Source organism: Dicentrarchus labrax, unplaced genomic scaffold (genome assembly GCF_905237075.1).
Source record: "Dicentrarchus labrax unplaced genomic scaffold, dlabrax2021, whole genome shotgun sequence".
Classification (NCBI taxonomy): domain Eukaryota; kingdom Metazoa; phylum Chordata; class Actinopteri; family Moronidae; genus Dicentrarchus; species Dicentrarchus labrax.
The window spans coordinates 9,642,667-9,661,584 of record NW_026136724.1 but is presented as its reverse complement, the minus strand read 5'-3'; the positions used below and the strand labels follow the sequence as shown (position 1 = coordinate 9,661,584).

At 41.0% G+C, this 18,918-nt stretch overlaps 2 protein-coding genes across 3 annotated transcripts; one reads left to right on the top strand and one right to left on the bottom strand.

Annotated features, from left to right (window-relative positions):
- Positions 1 to 1,675: 1,675 nt before the first annotated feature.
- Positions 1,676 to 8,337, top strand: cdkn1d (cyclin-dependent kinase inhibitor 1D). 2 transcript variants are annotated; one of them, XM_051391903.1, is made up of 3 exons: positions 1,676 to 1,834; positions 4,642 to 5,141; positions 5,287 to 8,337. In XM_051391903.1, the coding sequence occupies exons 1-3, from the start codon at positions 1,824 to 1,826 to the stop codon at positions 5,343 to 5,345; spliced, it is 570 nt and encodes a 189-aa protein (XP_051247863.1). In that variant the 5' UTR covers positions 1,676 to 1,823; the 3' UTR covers positions 5,346 to 8,337. The 2 variants fall into 2 exon arrangements, with proteins under 2 accessions (XP_051247863.1, XP_051247864.1); XM_051391904.1 differs by lacking the exon at positions 1,676 to 1,834 and adding an exon at positions 2,120 to 2,329.
- A 254-nt stretch (positions 8,338 to 8,591) lies between these two features.
- Positions 8,592 to 18,893, bottom strand: slc37a3 (solute carrier family 37 member 3). The gene is made up of 14 exons (XM_051391885.1): positions 18,784 to 18,893; positions 16,500 to 16,713; positions 14,407 to 14,512; positions 14,029 to 14,121; positions 13,828 to 13,911; positions 13,216 to 13,361; positions 12,699 to 12,795; positions 12,521 to 12,605; positions 12,135 to 12,343; positions 11,876 to 12,017; positions 11,476 to 11,577; positions 10,925 to 11,124; positions 10,570 to 10,635; positions 8,592 to 10,260 (listed from the first exon to the last, which is right to left on the bottom strand). The coding sequence occupies exons 2-14, from the start codon at positions 16,574 to 16,576 to the stop codon at positions 10,168 to 10,170; spliced, it is 1,500 nt and encodes a 499-aa protein (XP_051247845.1). The 5' UTR covers positions 16,577 to 16,713; positions 18,784 to 18,893; the 3' UTR covers positions 8,592 to 10,167.
- Positions 18,894 to 18,918: the final 25 nt, after the last annotated feature.

The window sequence follows — 18,918 nt, the reverse complement described above, 5'->3', positions numbered from 1 at the left end:
TTGTGCCTAACTGCCTTGAACTTCTGCTAAGCCCCCCCATGTGAAAATAGCTTTTCCTAACCAAGAAACATTCCACAGTGGTGAAGTAATTATGTCTAAGCCACGGCTATCACACGCAGAGTCCACAAACAACGGCCGCACCACTACCTGCTTTGACATTATAAAAGCAGTGCATCTCATAAACCACTTGCAGAAATAAAGTGTTGCCTGCATTTACAGTGTCTGAGGGAGCTGGGAAAACATTACTCGTATGAGGCAGTCAAGGCACTGACTAATGTGTAAAAATAGTAAGTGTGTAAAACCTGGAATAACCTTTCTGAGTGAGGGGCGTTGGTCGGCTAACAGGCCTCTCAGATGACTTCTACAATGTGTCACAGAATAGCTATACAACAATAAGGCTGTGGCCAATGTAACACACCGCCTGTGACAGAGAGCCTATATAATAATAACAAAGAGAAGAATTTATTTGTCAGTTACAATAGGAATGGTGACCCTAGGGGCTAGAGTATTTTATAATAGATGAGGAAATAAAGAAACGTTTCACAATAGATGTAGAAAGGGTTATAGGAAGCAATCATGATGTAATGAGGAAATGCTACTGAGTAGTAATTCAAGAACTGGAAATAAAGATATTACAAAAGAGTCTGAAGAGAAAAAAGTGTAATGCAAGAAAGTATTGAAAGTAATTTAATACTCATGGTGATTAAAGTGACCAATAAGCTGCTTTTTTACACTCAAGAAAATGATATTACTTTAATTGTTAGGGGTGATTAATCAGCTGATTACTCTCCTATTTAATTATATACAATCATTGACAAATCAGTGGGAAAAGGCCTATAACAAGTTCAAAAGAGACCAAATTGGCATATTCAAATGCCAACTTTTGATCAGTGAAGAGTCCAAAACCCAAAGATTTTCAGTTTATTATATATATATATATATATATATATATATATTATATATATATATATATATATATACATACATATAAACAGCAAATATTCACATTTGAGAGGTTGGAAGTGGGGAATGTTTGGCATTTTTGCTTCAAAGTGATCGATGACCTAAATTGCTAATAAATTTGATCAATGGATTAATCATTTCAGCACTCTACAGACTGTAGTGCTTCTACTGGTGGACATGAATCCAGGTAACTTGAGAGCACAGAGCTACATTCAACAAAAATTAGTAAGTAGGTCCAAATCCATTTACAGTATATATGTATGCAAATATAAAGATTTTTTTAGATTTTTACTTAGTAAGAGAAATGCTCATGCACAATTACTCATTTGACCTGTAAAAACTTTACATCCAGGTGACTTTGATTCTTATTCATGGTTAGGATATATGTGTGTTAAGTAAGTGGTGAAAAAGTCAAACACCTTTTTCAATTATTAAAAGAGAAATAGGTCAGCAGTTATTTCCCTTTTCTCTTATATAAGTAACCGAACGCACATGACCTTGGTGTTTTGGCGCCTTTTCCTGCTCCACATACCACAGCCAACATACTGTATGTCCATAAGGGGATGTGGTAAATCTGTAGGAGAAGAAGTCAAACTGGAGCTATATGCCCCAGTCAAGAGAGTCACGTTGAGTTGCAACGTGACTGGAGGCAGTGGGCCCGGTGCCAACAGAAAACGTGATGCAATCACTACGAGAATGTGTGTCACATTTGCTGGAAAAGGGGAAATGGCGCCCTTTGCCAAGATATTTGACCTACTTCTAGTGGCTGTGAAGGAGAGGCAAAGCACAAGGGCGCAAAAGAGTTCAGCAGCAACAGGTTTGGAGCAGGAGAGCACAGACAGGCAGAGGATTTTAGCATCATGATAACAGGGTAAGAAACTATTTATAATCATTATTTACAATTTTATAAATATTCAATATCATTAAATGCAGTTTTGTAATGTTTTTTTTAATTTTATTTTTTTTAACTTTGATGCATTTTGGGTGTTTGTTTTTTTTCTCGCACTTTTGCAGCAATGAAAGTTTATCTTGTGCTGCGTTTAATTGTCGTCAGAATTTATGACACCAATGTTCACCCCCTGGCTGCGCTCCCACAATGACTGTTTTGGTGTAAACCCACGTGACTGGCTCCTCTCATAGGACGTCCCCCTCCTGTCTTACTTTACAAACAAGTCGCAGATAAGGGGACAAGAGCAACCCTCCCGTGGGTAGTGGCTACTAAAACCTTTTCAACCTGACAGTGTTTATTTCCACGGAGCTGTCAGGAACACCTCACTCCTCTTATTGGGTGGATTGTGCGCAGTTTGTGGACCAAAACGCAACAGCCGTGAAACTTTTGCAAACTTTTGAGATATTGACGCTGATGGTAAGGAGGACACATCTTATCTTATATATTTACTGTCTTTCTAAAAGTTATAGTTTATTATTTTCCCCACGTTTTCTTATAAAGTCGCTTGTGTGGGGTTGTTTTAGCTTTGAGCTGGATAAATGTTCGCTCAAGTTGACGCAGTTTTAAACCCGTTTTCACCTGTTTGCCAGACGTTTAATGCGCATTTAAAACAAGTTAATTCCTGTTTAAATGTTAATTAATACTGGTTTATTGTTGGGCGTAATGTTTAAATGAATAATAAGTAGGTGTTATGTGTGTAATGTGAGTGTTAAGTGCCTTGACGAGATGCGGGGAGTTTGTGCGTCGCATCTCATTGACCCACATCCGCACTGAATCCGACTGCGTCACGACTGTGTTTTCTCCACACTTTACTCTTTGTGAAGGCTTTAAGCGAACTTTCTAGTGCTGTTTTATTCAACATTGCACGGTATTGTGTTGCGGTTGCAGAGACAAGGGTTGCATTAGTGATTGTAGTGATTTTAGGGGGAGTTTGGGTACAACTTGGGGGGGGGGTTCTCGGTGTTTTTCTGAAAGTGGGGACACCGAGTCGGGTGGAAACCTGATCTGCATACCGCGCCCACTTCATTCTCGACACAAACAACTTTCACTGGGTAGAGAGCACAGCCCTGTTGGTGAAAGGAGGCAATTATGGTTTTGGTTTTGTGTTGTTCCATCAAGTGTTTTTAATATCTATCCAGCTCTGAAGGAAACGTTAAATCTATTATTGATAGTGATTAGAGAAAAGTACGCACTTAAGAAAATGTTTAAATGCGTCGCCCGCTGTGGTTTCAAACACATGTTTTTTTAACAGTTTATACGAGTACACAGACGTAGTAAAAAATTACAAGCTATTTGACTTGTGAAAGTGCGCTTTCTAGCTATTTATTCTGTAGGTGTCAAACAATTGCGCAACGCACCCCTCCGCCCCTGGGTTTTTTTTCTCTCCCCCCAAGCTGGCCTCTAACTCTGTCTTCAGGCTGATCCTGGGCTGATATGATGGCATGTTGGTATTTCTCTAAGTCCCTCTGTACACTTCCCCTTACTGTGTTTCACATGCCTAATTACACATATACAATAAATGCTTTAAAACACCACAAATAAAACTTGTTTTACATAAGGGAATTTGTGCGTAATGTTAATGTATGCTGTAGATATTGGCAAAATCAAACTTGACTTTATTTTAAAGAAACAGGTCGACATTGAAACCAAGAACGTGACAATATTTTGCCTGTAACTATTCATATTTTCGTCCAGTTACTTTCTAAACAAGATGTTGGGGCAGGGCCGGATTAATCTGTTATGAGGCCCACTTTCAGCTCCCCACACCCCTTGTCCTCAAATTACTTTGTGATGATATGATATTTTTTTTATATTAAATTTAAATTTATTTAGGTATATGTGTTAAGTATCCAGAGGGCCGCTATAAAACCACAGTGACAAGGTCAAAAGATAAAAATGCTTACCAACTTAATTAACATTGTTTGCAAAGAATCCTGTTACCACAAAGCGGTTTTTGCCCAGAAATTTGTACCAGGATGGAAACATTTTAGACCGTATATTTAATAGTATCAGTAGAAGAGCCACATATCTCTCAGCTCTATAATAGTTACTGCCCATCCCAGAAAACACATAATATGTTCTTTTACTGCCTGGACACAGCTGATAAAGCACTGAGCACTCAGTTTAGTGATAGTCAATCGAGGTGTTACAGAGTAAGCAGTAAGCAAGGGATGTGGTCATCACCCACCTACGTGTAAAATTCTATCTCACTCTATGTAGAGATAGTGCAGGTGGTCATAAAGTTGGAAACGCAAGGCAGAATATCAGTTACCAGTGTAGAAATCAATCCCAGAATTCAACAGTGTTGCTCTAATTAAATGTGGCAGATGGCAGTTGGGGTATGTGGGGAGCATTCCTCACATGAGCCTTTTCTCTCTGTGACCTTTGACTGGCAGACACCAGGGCAGGTGGAGGATCAGGTTCACATTGACACAGGCGGGGCAGTGAATTTTGTTGGAGATTTATTTGGTGTCGGTTCGGTTACCTGTCGCTGCAGTAATTACTCAGCGGGTTAGGGCACACGTGTGTTTAATCACATAAAACACAAAGGCGCCCCAGAGGGCAGATACTGCTGGTGTGTGGGGGGTTTGGGCGCTTAATAGCTTATATGTTTGTATGCCAGTTCAGATCACACCTCACTGAAGCTCTGCAGGCCTAACAGAGCCAGCACTCAACCTCTGCCCTTCCTCTAACACTTTGTGTGTGTACATGTGTTTGTTCTCTGACAGGAAAATGGCGATAGCCTCTCCATCAACATCAACAGCAGGAACAACAATGGCATCTGACTCAGAGCTCTCACGCCTGGGGGGCATCGAGGCCTTGAAATTAAAGGTGGGGCCGGTACGGAGGAACCTCTTCGGGCCCGTGGACCACGAGCAGCTGCAGCAGGACTTCCAGCGGCTGCTGTGCATGAGCGTGGAGGTGGCCAACAAGCGGTGGAACTTCGATTTCCAGAGCGAAACGCCAGGAGAGGGCTCCAACATCAAGTGGGAGGAGCTCAGGTGCCAGGATGTGCCGGCGTTTTACCGCAGCTGTACGGTCGGGTCAGTGCCAGTGCCAGTGCCAGTTCCAGTGCCACAGGGCAAAAGGTGGGCGTCGTCTTCGTCGGGCGAAAGCTCCACAGGGTCCAGCAGCTCGTCCGGATCTGGGGATGAGTACTTGGAGGTGACCACAAGGGGGTGCTACCGGATCAAACGGCAAGGGAAACGCAGACAGGCTGCCATCACAGGTCAGTCCGCCAACTCTCAATAAATCAAACAGTTGATTCTAGGTTTAGCTAACTTAACGCTCATCAAGAAAGCTAATAAACGAATTTTGTTACATTTTCTTTTCCCTTTTTTTTTACTGACTTTGCATCGTCTTTCATTCTCCAGATTTCTTCAAGGTGAAGAAGAGGAAGCTTCTGCATTACAAAGGATCTTCTCGACAGTAGAAAAGCACAACTAGACCCAGTAGAGGATCACTAGGTGGTCGACATCCCTCTACACATCACCTCACACAGATATGTGTCATATCATATGTATATATGTAGCAATTTGTAACTGACTGTCCACAAGCTCATACAGCACGGGCTTAAAAACTCCTCTGACACCACATACGTTTAACATTCAGCATAAGGAAGCTACCATTTCCCTACATAATCAAGCTCAGACTTTAGAAACGGTTTTTGTTGATAATTACAAATTTTATATATATTCTAAATACTGTTTTCCTCAGCTTTTGACTATACTGTGAAATGATTTTGAATGCACTCTTAATAACAGAAAACAGGCTGTAGTTTTAAGAGGTTAATCTTCTTCTGAACGGGCCTCGGATAGTATTTGACCTCAGTCCTCGACCTTTTTTCTCCCTCTTGCTGAAAGTCAGAAGAGGTTTTGATTAGATGAGTTACTATTCCTGGCCTCGTGTCACACTTAGCCTTTAGTCTCACCCCACGGCTCCCAAAGCACGAGTCTAACCAGGGGTCAAAACCTCACCCAGGGCTAAAAATTTGGCAGCGCGACTGTAATTAGCTCCAGGTTAAAAGGTCAACGGTGGAGGTTCAGCGATGAGGTAATTCGGCCACACCTGTACAATAGCGAGTATTAATAATAATGTTTCATATGTTTATTTATTGTTCATGATGCTAGGTCATCATCAAAATTAAAAAAAACTTCGAAAAAAAAATAGACAAGCAGAGTGTAAAGCGAGGTCAGATGACCTCAAACATTCCCCCCAAATTATGCATTAGACTATAAGTCTTTGTGGCTCATATACACTCCACCGTTGCCGCTTAAAAATATTGGCCATGTGTATTTAACACCATCACCACATAGCAAAAAAATATACAAACCATATTCCCTTTTTGCTTTCTATTGTTTGCATAATGGGGTTGTAAAAATCTATATTTGTTGTGGCAACAGACCATAACATACCTTATTTAGTTGTATGTTTTCGCCAGCTTAATGCTTCTAACAATGTAGCATTTTCCACTCTTTATCTTCATGTGTTTTCCACCTTGTAGGTTTTAAATACGCCTCTTTTCTCCATGAAGGGAATGTTTTGTTTTATCACTGTGCTGCAGCTCAGGGGGATCAAGCTTTCGGTTCCACCTTTGGTAATCTGTCGAGCTGACTCGCATTTTCTGTCTGTTCTCTAAGTGTTTTCACCGTGTGTATATAGGCATACAAGTGTTTGTGTATGAATGTGTTGGTTTGGTGTGGCAGCTGAGGCAGTTGAACCAAAGAGGAAATTGCCGTGCCATTGAATTAGAAACACATCATTTATAAAAGTCGCTCACTGTTTGAGTGATCAGTTATGGCTCACAGAAGGTCTCAAGCACGCCCAGATCTTCAATTATAGAGTGTAAAGACACCACAACTGCTCAACTAACAGTTTCGGTGACTCAAAAAAGGACGTGCCTACTTTTTCTTCCTGATCTAAAGTCCTTCTAATTTGTATATGGATGAAAAGCCATAACCTGGATTTATACATCCTTACTACCTCATCAAGTGATTCAGTAAAAACAAACAAGTTAAATATACTTCAGATGTAAAAAAATAAAAATGTCGCTCAGATTGTTTGCTCCTACAGGCGAAAGAGAGACAGAGAGACATTAACAAGGGGGGTTGGGGGTCTTATCATTCTGTTGTGGTAAAAGCTGTCGAGGTTCAGCGCTCCGTGTAGAGTTTCACATCAGGTAAAAGAGTCAGTGTGTCAGAGCGGGGCCCGGCTCCACGCAGAGGACACTCCAGTCCCTCAAGGGTGGGGGGTGGGCAGGGGGCTGTTGTTGTCTGTCCCTCTCTGACTCACTTTGCTTTGACAGTTTCCCAGAAATAGAGCAGAGGAAGAGGAGTGGGGGGAAGGACGAGGAAAACTTAATAGAAAAAGAGAAAATCACTCAGACCCCTTCAAGATCAAAGGATTTCTGAGGCCAGACAAGTAGCCCGCGATTCAGACGTGCTTTTGTCTGCCCCCTTTAAAGCTCTGAGTCTCTCTTTCATGAACCAACCGCCTCAGTCTGCGAAAAATCGGCATGAAAGCAGTTGTTCATAATCATGTTATTCTTTCATGACTCAACAAGGGGATCTTTCACAGATCTAAAAATAGCAGACACGGTTATTTGAAATTGTGCTGAATTTGTCAGGATGACTTGTTTTGTTTGTCAACTTATCTATGTGTGTGTGTGTGAGAGACAGAACTATCTTCTGCGTTGAAGAGTAAACTTTCAAAGTCTATTAACTTATTTTGAGTTTGTATCATTTGTTATGTAGGGAAATAATTGTAAATGCCCTATTTGCTATAACTAATTGTGTTATTTCTGAAACTATATCTTTGCACTACTTAACATTGTTGACAAGAGAACTATTTTTTTATGGTAATCTAAAAAAAAAAAAAAAAAAAACATACAAATACTGAGGCACAGATTAGTAATTTCTTGATATTTAGAATAATTAAATATTTTTTTCCTCCAATCAGACTTTTAGACAGTTTCTTACACTTGTTCATTGGTTCCTTAGGATTTCATTGCAGCTGTATTAGTCTTAGTCTCAGGTCTGTTAGGAGGAAATAAAATAAAGGAAGAAAAACGATAAATGTCAAGATTTTTCTGTTAGTGTCACATTGCCCAAGCAAACTTGGCTTTCCTAAATCACCTGTTGCAGCTATATCAAAGTGTACCTTTTTTTTTACATTTTGTATATGCATGAATGTATGATAATCTTTGTACACCATTTGTAGTAATTGTATTGTAATTTAATACTGGTTTATGTATCCTTGCAACATGTAAGAAGTGTATTTTTATGGGATCAGAATCATGTCCTTTTTGACATTATTTGTATAGAGAATATATTGCTGGGCTGTTGGTGCACTGTTGCCTTTCATATTGTTGATTTCATAGTGTGCTCAAAATAATAAAATGTTAATGAGATTGATATAAACCACAACACACTGGTCTGTTTGTGTTTTCACTCTAGTTTTTAAGGGCTACGAACGTAAGGTCGAAACTTAATAGCACCTCCTGGTGGTTTCAAAGTAACATTGCACACAATTAATCAATAGACTTTCATACACTGTATTTGGCAATAATGTGACTTCATGGATCTTAGAAGCTGTAATAAAATAAAGATCAGTTACAAGACAAAAATATTTTATCAAAAGTTTTCCCACCTTATCTGAAATATTCAGTGATATCGCACAATTTGCAAAATGTGATTTGCATTTATTTAAAATGAAAAAATTGCATTTACATTAGTTAAAACTTGAAAAGTTCACATAAATAAAAATAAAACAAATCAAAAAAAAAAAATACACCACAGATAGTGTTACAAATTCCACATACATTTCAGTTTACATTCGAATACATTTTACTTGGCAAGTTAAGAGATTTTTAGTTTTAAGCTCCACTGCTCTCGGGTTAGCATAAGGAAACATGTCAGCATGTTACATGGTGATTTATGTATCTACATGCAATGGAGCACACTATTTGTAGTGTGTATTGGCCACAATGGCTGGAAAATCCCAAATTCTAGTCTCTTTTTACAAATTGTAACTAAATGATGATGATGGCAGACAACATATTCAAACAATACCTCGCACATGGCTGGTGCTGTACAAGTATCTTTCCTTTAAAACTTAATAACAGACAACGTTTGGGTAGATTCACAGTCAAGTTCCCCAAACAAAACAAAAGTGCAGTTTCTGCTATAAACAGACAAAACGTTTCTCGTCTGCAATGTCAGTATGCAGTTTACACTTCAATGTGTGTCAGATATGCGCTGTAAACTAAACGTTTGAGAGGACAATGGGACATTGTTCTAATTGTGTTTCTGTCAGTGTGTGAGTGTGGGGGTTTTCCTGTGACTTAAGACACTCAAACTTGAGGCGTAAACATTCCAGTGGCCAGGAGGTGAAAAAGGATGAAGGATGAGGTGATTGACACACATACAGAATCAAGAGGACCAATCCCCTTTAACGGAAAGGCTTTAAAGTATAGTTTCTAACCCTGATTACACAAAATACTGTACATGAGAGAAATCGAGTGGCTGCGAGTTGAACGCTCACCAAAACCCAGCTAAGATCTAAGTGGTTCAGTAAAATCTTCAAGACATAATTGTTACTATTAGAATACTACAGTGCAATATTCATTATCTCAACCAAAATATTATACATATCTACAAAAGCTGACAATACATTTCTACATTAAAATCATTATTCACATTCTTCAGGCAATCCTGACCCCCAGTCTGCCTCAGAGGGCCTGTTTTCTTTTTTTTTTATTACAGTAAGTTAAGAACTCCTGAAAATAAGGCCAAAATTGACTCAAGAGCATGTGCATTTTAAAAAGTTTTTTACATCCATATAAATTCTAAAATATATACACTAGCACATTCTGTGAATTCACAGACTGGTTGTGCCTGACAGCCAGGTCCCTTTAAAAGCCTTTAATTATTTATTCATTTTTTTAAATCAGGCACTTCAGCTCAACCTCTAAATCCTTGTGTTCACACTTGAGGCTTTTAGTGAGTTGAGAAGACTTCAGCGTTGTGCTCAAAGACCTACTCACGGGGGTTATACCACACAACCACTGGACGCTGTGAGAGTTAAACTGGTGGTGCACTAACTCCAGGTCACCTTAATCAACATGGCTGAGAGAAACATCATCCACCAAAATCGGTCCGACTCCTGTAACTCACCTATAAGGGGAGTGTCTGAGCAGCGTGTGTGCGGTCACTGATAAAGAGTAGAAACATTACGGCCGACAGATGTTGACGCTTTCACAGCTGGCGGTGCAGAGCTTGTCTGTCTCTCCACATGGCACGCACCTCTTTGAAGAGCAAGGGAGTGATGAACACAATGCTGCCCCCTGTCTGTCAAATGAAGACACAAGGGTTTTGATTTCAGCTTTGTTAACAGTTGGAAATTAAAATGTACTTTCAACCGAGGCAAAACATGCTACAAACATTAATTAGTCAGAATTTGTGTTTAAACAACAGAATTACAGAAAACAAACGTGTAAGACAGGAAAAGCACAGAGTTAATAAAATTAACGATAGCTTCATTCTGTGCTGCGTTATGTCCTGACAGTGTGAGCCAGCAAGAATAATACACCTGTGCCTTTCCCACCGTGACATTTCAGTTAAAAAAAGGCGTATTGTGATTCCAGGAACTCATCTTACCATGACGACGAAGAAGTAGAACACACACATCCAGCCCAGCTTGCTCTCAATCAGGGACACCAGGTACTGGAGGAAGATGGAGATATAAATTACATCAAATGTCACACTGTGGGTGCTAAAATCCAAAATAAAGTGCTGCTAGACGCTGGAAATTGAAATGATCTTAGCTAGCAACACCAGATTTACGCTGACTCTCAGATACAGAATATTTACGCTTTCTGTTCCTCAACTATGTAGCGGTGCGCATACATACAGAACCACATGCATCAACTGTATCTGGGCAGATTTATTCTAGTAGTTCTTTATTTTTTCTTTAAGGACATAAATCTGTTTTACTAGAGATGTTATTGTTCACCTGTCCACCAGCAGCTCCTATACTCCCAGTTCCATCCACTATGCCAGTGACAGTGGCCAAAGCCTCCTGACTCCCCCTCAGAGCCTCCTGTCTGCCCAGGTCAGCGGATATGGCTGAGCTGATCATGTTAGATGGGCCGCCGATGAAGAAGCCAGTGGTAGCCAACAGCGCTGCGTTTATCACCTTGTCGTTAGGCGAGTCTGAGAAGGATGGAGAGGAGGGGGGGCAGACTTGTGATACTGGGGCTGACGCTGTTTAGATACCACCATCAACCTTATATAATGAGGCTTTGGTTGATTTCAGTACTCAAAGTCAGAAGGTAAAACAGGCATTTGTCACCTGTTACAAACTCAACTGTGGCATTCATTCTTCCTATGTTAATACTCTGTTTCTTCAATGCCTGTGTTAACCCTAAACAATATGATTTGTACGTATTCACATAAGGATGCACCAACTGATTATTTACATCTTCTTTGTGATTAATCAATTAATTATTCGGCCTATAAAATGTCCATCTTAATATCAACTAATCGTGTCGACTTTGTACTCACTGCTGTATCCCACCAGGGCTCCCATCGCCAGCGCCAGACTAATGGCCAACACCGGGGCTCTCTTTCCCATGAAGTCAGAAATCAAACCCTGAACTGTCCCTCCTGAGACAAAGAAACAAATTGACAGAGACACAATAAGAAAAAGACAGTTATCATCCAAACTCTGATGATATTTATATATAAAGGAGAGGTGTCTTATTTTACACAAAAAATATAGTCCTTTATAATTATATTTAATTTATATTATATTTATTTTTCAATTTAATATATGAGCCTTGAACACACAGTCTCATATCCAAAGAAGTGTTTTTCACTGTACCCGTTGAAAATGTTTTAAATTCAATGAGACTATTGTTAAACAAAGGATGGAAGAAAATGCAGAAATGTGCGTGCCACTCACCGATGATTCCTCCGACGTCATACCACACGGACAGACGGTCGGCCTCAGCCTCCTTCCAGCCATAGTTGTTGCTCAGGTAGAAAGGAAGCCAGAAGAAGAAGGAGTAGTTGACCAGCTTCAGACACGCGTAAGCCAGAGAATACTGCAGTAGAAACAACGTGGTGTGAAAACTCTGCAATGTATTTGAATCATCTTTATTTGTGGTGAAGTGCTTGTTGTAAATACACGTGTTTTGACTCGTTGAGAGTTGTGGACTCACAGGTAGCACTCCAGGCAGACAGAAAGCCTGGCAGAAGCCGATGGCTCGAGGAGGCTCAACCAGAGGTTCGTCCGGCTGCTGAACCGACTGGTACCGTCTGCCATACACCTCCACCTCCACCTCATTCTCCTCGTCGCTCATCAGAGGCCGGTGGCTGTCTGTGTCCGTCTCCACCGGATTGAGCCCCGTCTCTGCCTCCAAACTCAAACCTGACACACGAACATTCAAGAGTTTAGGCAATCAGACACTTAACGGCTTCTATTTAGAGTCTCAAACTGAAATGAGAAAATGAGAAGTTCAAAATGGCTTCTGTGGGAATTAGGTCAATTTCAATTAAACAGAGTTGGGTGGTCATGTTTTTGTAACACGTTGTTTGCCGTCCTTACCAACTTCTTTTGGGGAGGTAAGTAGGCCGAAGAACACCACCACCCCGCCGGCAAACTGCACCACTGACGTCACCAGGAAGGCGTACTGCACACAGCAACATACGATACACCAGTGAGCTGCTGAGAACATTATGGTAAAAGGTATCAATAAGTGTGTGTTTGTGTGTGCACGTCTTACCTCATATCCATACTTGAGCACGCTAGACGCCAGGAAGGCCCCCAGGATGTTGCCTACAGAGGCACAAGCACTCCACAGGCCAAAGATAAAGCCACGGCTGGAAAACAACAGGAAGTTCAATTATAAATACTTTAACATAAATAAGTATTATTTTTAATGCCTTCTGTTCCATTCTGGTTTGTGTCTAAAAAAATGCAACTTCACAGAAAGCTCAGTGACTTGCTATTTTTATATTCAGCAAATTATGTTTACAAGTCCGCCAGTGAGGAAAAGTGTGTCTAAATGGCGTCTGTGTTTCGACAGCAGCACCTATGAATGGATGCCATTGTGCGAGCGTGAGTGTTTCCGAGCGTGGGTGTGTATCATAAAGCTCAACTTGAGGGACACGGAACTTGACTAAATATTTCTAGGCGGGATGGATGTTACGAACATATGATCCAAACATATCCACGGCTAACACTTGAAGCAATGTTAAGATAAATGGAGGTTTTGTACACGGATGGAATGTCACACGCACCCCGTCTTGCCGAACCAGTTGCCCATGACGGCCACCACACAGGGCCAGACGGCTGACTGCAGCAGGCCATTCAGCACCCACAGGCCACAGTACAGATAGATGTTGTAGATATGGAGCCATTCGGTGAGGGTGCCAAACACAAACTCCTGCAAACACACAGACAGCTACCAGTTAGATTCCATATTATCATATCGATACAGCGTATTGGGAACAATTGGGAACAAGATCTTTACTATACAAGTAATAATGCCATCTGTGACTATGTCCTGCCTGACACAACTTATTTTCACTTCTTTCATAGAGACCAGGTATTATACATGTGAAACAAGAAGCACAACTGGGTCTCTCTCTGCATGGAAGTCGAAATATATGTTTGTTAGTGCAAGGCTAGCCATGTGTAAGGTTGTCTTTAGTGCTTCAAATGCTTTCATCCAATATTCATTCCATCATGTACAGCTGACAGATATAAGGGTACTGATGATGAATCACAGGGCAGATTTCAAAAACAACTCATCACAACTAAAAACACTTGAAAATGTCAAATACTGATACTGACAAGAGCAGCCTATCAAGCATTACACACAAAGCCAAACACAAGGTCTATGTACTCACCACTGCAGCAGAGCCGCACAGGCCGACGCATAGCACGTAGCGCAGGTTCACTCTGTCCCCAATCACACCGCTGAGATACAGACCCTGTGTACATGGCACCAACATGTCTTAATTTTCTAGATAGCCAGACAATTACAGGTCATACTTAGAGTACTATATTCTTAATTTTTAATCTTAAATTTGCTTCTGTTTGCCACTCACCACTGCGTATGAGAAGAGGAAGATGGAGTCCAGAGCTCCCAGGAACAGAGTGGCCTGGTTTTCATCTGCAAACAGATGATTGTCCTCCCATGTCTGGGACAGTCGGAGAGAACACAGTTAATCATGTACAGTTTATCTACAACAGGGGTTTAAATGTCATGGATGCATTAGACCTCCGACACTGAACTTCTATTATTTTCTCAGGGATTGGTTGGTATGTATTCTTAATCCTTAAGGGACCTAACCACTGGATAACCCTGCACCAGTTGCAAAGCCGATGTTTTACATTTGAATGTTTTCACAAGAATTAAGTCAGAATCTATGTGCGAAAGAAAACTGTATTGGATTGCATGCTGCTGTTCTGCTGGTGCTTTGTACCTCGCCAGGGGAGAGGCTGACATTCTGGACGGATGGTGTCCACTGGGCTGAGATGCTCACTTTCACATTGCTGAAGGTCTTCCTGGACGCATGTAGTAACACATAGCTGGAGAGACAGAAAACAGGTTTAGTCAGCAAGTAAAGGAAATAGGAGATTTAAGACGCTCCAATTGATTCAGAATGCTCCGGAACGAGTACCGACAGGAACTAGGAAAGATTATATATTATATTTCTCCTGTATTAGCTTCAGTAGAACGTGAACCAGAGCCATCAGCTACCAAGCTCCTCTCCTGTGGAACCAGCTCCCGGTTTGGGTTCGGGAGGCAGACACCCTTCTCCACATTTAAAAGTTGGCTTAAAACATTAAAACATTCCTGTTTGATAAATCTTGTCTGAGTCCTGAACCATCCCTTAGTCATGCTGCTATCAGCCTAGACTGCCAGTGGACTTCCCATGATGCACTGAGCTCCTCTCGTCCTCCCCCTCTCTATCTGCACACATTCATGTCCCATTAATGCATGTTACTAACTTCACTTCTTCCCCGGAGTTTTTGTGCTGTCTCGTCTTGCAGCCTCTCATGGATCCTGGTTGTGCCTGCTGCTGTGGTCCTGGTTGACTCCCACTGCTATTATTACTGTTGTTATGATTGTGATTATTATGATTCATTACTCACTACTGTTATGGCTGTTATCATCATCATTATTATAATTATGAGTAATTTCTACTATTATAGTTGTTACTGTCGCTATTGTTATTGCTGTGCATCTCTGTCTTTCTCTCTACCCCCTCCCCCTCTACCTCCCTCTGTGTCTCTCTCTCTCTCTCTCTCTCTCTCTAACCCCAACCAGTCGAGGCAGATGGCGGCCCACCTAGCGCTGCGTTCTGCGTGAGGTTTCTGCTTCTTAAAAGGAAGTTCTTCCTTGCCGCTGTTGCCAAGTGCTTGCTCGTGGTGGGAATTATTGAGTCTCTGTAAATTATTTTATAAGGAGTACAGTCTAGACCTGTCCTAAGATAACTTCTGTTATGATTTGGTGCTATACATCCATGTAAACCATGCATGTAGAATGAATGAACAGGTCAAAGGGGATGCAACTGCTTGATGACTGAACACTTGTTTAATATCTTGGAATAATAACTCTTGTTTAGTGTCAGTTTAAATGCTATTGGTTTAAAAAATGGAAATTGATACCATAATATACACGTTACAACAGGGTATTAATAGTCCTGTTAGTTGTCTCGTGCTACATTAGGTCACACAAGGCACACAGAAGGTCAAAATTCCAAAGTAGCAGCAGCTCAATTCTGCTCAAAGAATTTACAGGAAACACTGGAATGCCACATCTTTATCTTAAAAACAGGAAATGACCAAAATCCAATGCAGGCCCTCATTTTCTGCTGAGCAGCAGCGTTCACTGCGTGCTACTGCCTGCTGCAGACGGCACTTTGCTTTGCTCCTGATAGGAGTAGCGTGACACGGCTGCAGACGTGTGATACCACATCTACTGTAATTAAACATTAACAGCACAGGCTGAAATAAACATATGGCAGGAAATTTACCAGGTGGCCAGAAGTATGAGTTATTTCCTGCACTGTTTAACATTTAACTGAACCTTTTCAAAATGACCTGAAAAGATTACAATTTATTTTCACTGCTTTATAAGACTTTTTCAATCTATGTAGCAACACTGTCTATTGGAAATCAGTATATATTGTCCATGTTATCTTGACTACATCTGACATGGGTTAACCTTGCTCCATAAACCTTTCACCTAAATTAACAGCTCACATCCATTCACGAGTGTTTCTCCACTAGCTATATTTTGCTTTAATACAACTCTGTGAAAATGGTAACTTGGTATAAAAAAATAAAATAAAAAAAAAGGTCAACTTTCTGGTGATTCTTTCCAATGAATATGCAATAAAACAACAAAAACAAAACAAAAGCCTTAAATCAATCTAGTCTCCATTGGGATTCCAGTTACTCTGAGGTCTGGCATCACAAGCAAGGTCACCCAGAAACTAACCCAGGAGCGCATTCACAACGCTAACAGGTTTGAGGGAAGACCTTTAAGTTTGGGTTGGGTCCAAATTACCTAAAGAAGGTGAGAAGGAAGGCAACCAGATGGTGATGGGTGTACTGTGACAGGCAGCCACAGCACGAGGGAGGCATCACAGGGGTGGCCGGAGGGAGGAAGAGGAGGTGGAGCACGAGGATGGAGGTGGTGGTGGTGGATGTCTTCAGGGGGAACAGCGGCAGGACAAGGGGGTGTTTCAGCTAAAGTCCCACTATGCCAGACGGGACAAACACTAAAGGAATTGGAAAACCAATGTTAAATACTAATACTTTATTACTGATTATAGGACAACAGCTTATACAAAGTACTAACAGCAGAAATATAGGATTAGTCCTTGGCTGACTAAAGGAGAACACAAAACTATATTGTTTATGTATGAGAGAAACTTAATCATACATACAGTGACCACATAAACAGAAACCCTTTGCGTTGGACTACTACCACCACACCTCCCTGGTTTAAAGCTGCCCAAGCAGTGTTATACAATTTCCCAAAGTTTAGTTTAATTCTCAAAGGATGCAGTGTTTCGAATTCACCCAAGATTGTGTGATGAATACCATTAACCTAATTTTACCTGTTCCTCAAAGTAGTCCTGGATGCTTCCTGTACTACAACAGGCAATACTGTCTTGTCCAAAGTATCCATCTCCTTGGGATAAAAGACGGGTATAAATAGATACATCTGGTCTGAATGCTGGGGTGTGCTCTGCTACCAACAGGTATCAATGGGCCCAGTGTGTAACGACTGCTTCTAAAAACCATTACACCTCCCCCATCGACCCGTTCAGCTGGAACCATGCATCGCCTCAGGTTGTTTGCTCTACCATCAAAGAATTATCCAACCCTTCTCAGTCCTGATACCCTCCTGATACTTCTGGGTGATACCGAGTACAGATCTGATACCAGTGCTGTCTACATGCCCAAATGTAAAATCTGTACAACTCACATTGGGGACTGTTTTTAAAAAGGTAAACACAAGACCAGAGGTTGCTGTGGTATCAATAACTGGCACAGTGACTGAATGATTTTTGTTATGACGTAGACAAAGAAACTGTATTTAACATGTTATATCACGGCTGATACCCACTCTGCATAATAAGTACAGTATTTACACAAATAATTTGAATTTCTTCGACTTTCTTATGTTCTGGTCAAACTATTGTTTACTGTCCTGCAACTCTACAGTATTGGCAATACTCAAATGCGCCTTCTTGGCACCTGTTGTGTGTGCACCAATTACATGCCTGTTTCTGTTGCATGTACCTGCTTATCTTGCAATACCTATAAAATATGAATTAGTCTGGTTAGTTCATATTTTTAGAGGTAGAAAGTACAGACAATTATCAGATCATATATTCTTGAAAACACTGAGACTCAATTAGAAGGCAAAAACACTGATATAAAAGCCAATGGCCTCACTTTAATTTGCATGATAAATAATTTCCTAACCAGCTGAATATCTTTCACATGACTGTTACTCCACCCATGAAGTCCTGTGAGCCTGCCAGGCAACCTTTACAGTATCTGATTGTGTATGTACACTGTCTGCTCATGCTTGGTCTCAATCAAATGCAATAAAAACACACTACCTGAGGGAAAAACAGACAGTTGACTAAAAGAGTCTGAAACACACTCATGCATTTTTAAATGTGTTGTGTGCATTGTCTAAGGCAGGATAAACACTTAGGACAAAGCCTCTTCAGCAGTTTCACATACAAACATGCCACCCTCAATATTTCTCTCAAGCTCTTATCAGTTAAAAATACCTGCAGACGTGCTTGTTAGACAAAACTCCCAAAAGGCAAATATGGCAGCATGTGTTTGGTGTCTGGTGGTTGTCCACACAGAAACTGACAGGTGGGAGTATTACATTGCACACTCACTGTGCACACTGAGAGGGAAGGTGTAAGCAGGTCGTCCAAACGACGCTACAGATCAATTTTCTGTAGATTACAGAAGATACGGGCTCTACTTTGTGCCGCTCACTGTTTTATGACTTGTGTGCGTAAAGACGTGATTTACCCAGTTGTTCGACACATCTTGCCAGCTACAATGCAGCGTACGACCATGATTTCGCCAGTTTTTGGTTGTCCCACTTCTAATATTAATGTCACAGGACAGTTTCTGTCCATCTCTGCCTCACTGAGTGACAACGCACATAACGATACTCGGAGTATTTACCTACAGAGCAGTTCCGGGTCCATTATATCTTAAAAGTCAGAACAAAGGTCTACGAACAAACAGCGGACAGCTACAGTTTCAAACTCTTAAACTCTCTCAAACAAATCAAAGCGTTTTCTTACCCTTTCTGCTCAGGTAACCCTGGGGTTAGTTGTCTCTCTGTGTGCGGACAGCCTGTGTTTACTGTGGAGTCCTGTTTTCACGGACGTCGCTGCCAGCAGGTCACGACGGCGTGCTGCTGCCACCAGCAGGACAGG

Coding starts and splice junctions, on each gene's coding strand:
- cdkn1d (XM_051391903.1), top strand. Junction 5,142..5,286: donor CAGACAGGCTGCCATCACAG/GTCAGTCCGCCA, acceptor TTCATTCTCCAG/ATTTCTTCAAGGTGAAGAAG.
- slc37a3 (XM_051391885.1), bottom strand. CDS start 16,576: ATGCCTCCCTCGTGCTGTGGCTGCCTGTCACAGTACACCCATCACCAT. Junction 12,344..12,520: donor TACCTCCCCAAAAGAAGTTG/GTAAGGACGGCA, acceptor TTCGTGTGTCAG/GTTTGAGTTTGGAGGCAGAG. Junction 10,261..10,569: donor TCTACTTCTTCGTCGTCATG/GTAAGATGAGTT, acceptor TTCATTTGACAG/ACAGGGGGCAGCATTGTGTT.